Here is a 3105-nt window from a genome sequence, read left to right as displayed (position 1 = left end):
GTGCGTGCGTGCGTGTGTGCGTGCGTGCTTGCACAGTTTTTCACTAGGTCATAGAGGGGAGGGGATGTGTGTTTGTGTTTCCTGCAAACCAATGGACTCCAACCATTTTCACACCTGGCTGGAGTCACAGTTCTGGATCACTGCCTCAAACTCACACACACTCACACACACACACAGGCACGTGCACACTCTCCTTCACGGTGAAGTTAAAAGGCTTGAATCTGTAGCCTCTGGTTGCTGAAAACTCACTTTCCGTCCTCATCCTCGCTCCATCCTGTTATTATCCTCAGTGGATGCTTTTTCTTCATCTTTCTTCATCTCTGTCTTCATCTTTCAACATTTCTAAGATAAAAACAATTGTCTGCGAAATTTAGTAACTCCTTGTTTTCCATCACTGTAAAATGTACAGGTTTTTTTTAGGCAATAAGACCTCATGTAAGTTCAGAAATGTTACATCTGCCTTCGTAGTATTTAACATAGCAGAAAACTCAAATGCACAGTACAACCAAACATAGCTTAACCACAGTATCCAAATGCAATTTGCTTATCCGTCAACTTCAATTCCTTTTATATACTTTTCAACTTGTGGTGATGTCTTTATGCTTCAAGTGCTGCCTGCACTACATAAAATTTAACAAGACAGGAGCATCACCTTATATTCAAGCAGAGGAGGATTTAAAGGGGGCTGGTATTGGATGACTAGCATCAGCTGCTTTTTTTAGTAGCTCACAGGCACTGGCTCATTAGCAGTTTGTTGATTAACAATCATACTCAAGCAGATGAACAGAACGGCCAGTATGAGCTAAGACTGTTTGCTCTCCTAAAATGCTCGTGTCACCAGCGTTTCCAGTTGCTTCCTCTGTAACCAGCCCAAACAGCTCTCCATGTAACATTTTGTTTCTGCTTTAACTCACACTACATTACAATAATGTTATTAAAACTACAATATTATTACATATTGTTTTATCTGATTCTTTATTTAATATTTCTGATTTTAGCAACGTGCTATGTATCCTCTCCTTGTAGTCAAATACGATCACAAACTAGTGCTAGTAGTTTTGCAGAACTGAGATCACAATATTATTGATTTATTACTAATTTAGCTTAAGCAACAGCATTTTTAAACTAGCTGGTTTTCAGCAACTTTTAATTTATTTTATATTTGAGTGTATTTTACTGCTTTACTGCATTTGTCTGAATTTTTACTTCAGTAAACTTTACAATCTAAAGATACTTTGGAGAGTGAAAAAACCCACGTGAACACTGCACATCAAACCTGAAGAGGTATTTTCCCAAGTTGCCAGTAATTTTTGCTTGGAAATATCTAAATATCTCACTGATTTGTGAGAGGCTGCAGTATCAGTGCTTGATTCCGAGTTCTGGGTTCCAGTCTGATACAAATCTGCTGAAGCCTTTTCGTCTGTATGGAGTTTGTTTCCTCCAGTTTTGTATGGCTTTCATAGAGATGCTCTGGTTTACTCCTACAACTAGAAAGTAAATGCTGTTCTGTGATAGACTGGTGAGCTGTGGTGCTCCGTGACCCACTGCATGCTGGAATTGACTCTGGTGCTCTGGTGACCTTGAACCATGAAGTGATTTAGAAATGGATGGATGGTGATTCATCAGTGCAAGTTCTGTTTCCCCCCCCTCTGTTAGCAGACTAGCCATTAACCATCTACCCATGCTGGGTGGAAATAAAGCAAATGAGCTCTAATAGTCTGTTAAATTTAAGACCACAACGTAGGAATCAGCTCATGACGTTTTCATCATTCATAATGACAGATCCTTTGTTTTCCTTTCACTGTGTAATTAACAACACAAATTTGAACCAAAAAAAAAAGAAAACCTTCTCAACAAACTGTCTTTAATAATCTTACAGTGAGGACGCTTTGTTCTTAGTTTCTCTACTATTTCCCCCCCAATTCATTCAAAAAATTTTGCCTCCTGAAAACATACATATTCCATTAATCCTAACTTGGTGTAATTAAGTTTTCATACTTTAGTTGATCATAATTACTATTGCAGTATTTACAAAACATTAGAAGAACACAACAATTATTTCAGGACTTGAGGGGAGAAAAGTGATTTACAGATTATAGTTGTTGCCTCAAAGGAAGATGATACTGGGTTAAAACATGCTTTCCAAGGTTTGTTTGGTTGTCAGTCTGTCTTTGTTAGACCTGTGGTTGACAGACAACCTCTTCAAGGTATAGCCTGCTTTTATCCCAGTCAGCTGAAATCAGGCCCTCCACGTCTTTAACTGGATGTCTGATTCAGAAGGTTTGCTGACAGTTTCTTTCTTTTTTCATTTTCTTTCATTTTATTTGGCCTACAAAGCAACTACATATATTTTTAATTGCTTCTACAACCATGTAATTATTGTAGAGCATGTACTTTGGATGTACTGTTATATTCCTTTTTGACATAAGAGAATGAGCAAAGTAACAAACACAGCTGAGGGGTTACTTTCTTGTTTTTTTCCCCTCCCCTTCTGTACAGTAAGGGGAACTGACCTAACAGCTGACACTGTTATTGTTGTAAAATAGCTCAACAGCTACCTCTAGTGGAAGTTACAAGATAACACAGGAACTGTCTTAGATCTAAGTTAAAGGCACAGTTAAAGGTACAGATAGGGTTACTGTTTTGTGATCTAGCTACAATACTTTTTAATGATCGATTAATATAATTTTATTTGGTAGTTAACAGAGTGTTTGTTCTTTTTTATATATATAAATATATATATATATATATTCCAGATATCAACATGGCGGGAGAGCCAAAGCCCAGACCCAAAGGCCTGAAACGATCAGCAGCTTCTCTCTACAGGTACACACTGCTATTTATCAGACTTATTGATTATTTGATTAATGTGTCACTCAGATTCCTAAGCAGCTCTTTGAGTGTTTCGGGAACTTGCTAAAAAGCTTCTTTTTAAGGCCAAGGGATTGATTAGGAAGCCTGGCAGAGAGTAATGTGACCACAAACGGTATTACTACATAAACAAATGCACACACACACACAAGGAAAGTTGTAGTATAGCATCAAAACCACCTACAATGCATAACAACAATTTTCCTTGTGGGATCAATAAAGTTTCTATCTATC

At 37.6% G+C, this 3105-nt stretch overlaps 1 protein-coding gene across 2 annotated transcripts in view; it reads left to right on the top strand.

The window, feature by feature from the left end:
* Positions 1-3105, top strand: part of raly (RALY heterogeneous nuclear ribonucleoprotein) — a 101340-nt gene that overhangs the window by 75907 nt on the left and 22328 nt on the right. For both annotated transcript variants that reach the window (XM_042215568.1, XM_005950193.2), the window contains exon 3: positions 2757-2826. In XM_042215568.1, coding sequence (XP_042071502.1) covers positions 2757-2826 — 70 coding nt within the window. The remainder of the gene's footprint in view (positions 1-2756; positions 2827-3105) is intronic.

Source organism: Haplochromis burtoni, unplaced genomic scaffold (genome assembly GCF_018398535.1).
Source record: "Haplochromis burtoni strain Fernald_Lab_line unplaced genomic scaffold, NCSU_Asbu1 Contig_762, whole genome shotgun sequence".
Taxonomy (NCBI): Eukaryota; Metazoa; Chordata; class Actinopteri; order Cichliformes; family Cichlidae; genus Haplochromis; species Haplochromis burtoni.
Note: the sequence above shows the minus strand (reverse complement) of the source record. Positions and strands in the feature narration are given on the sequence as shown.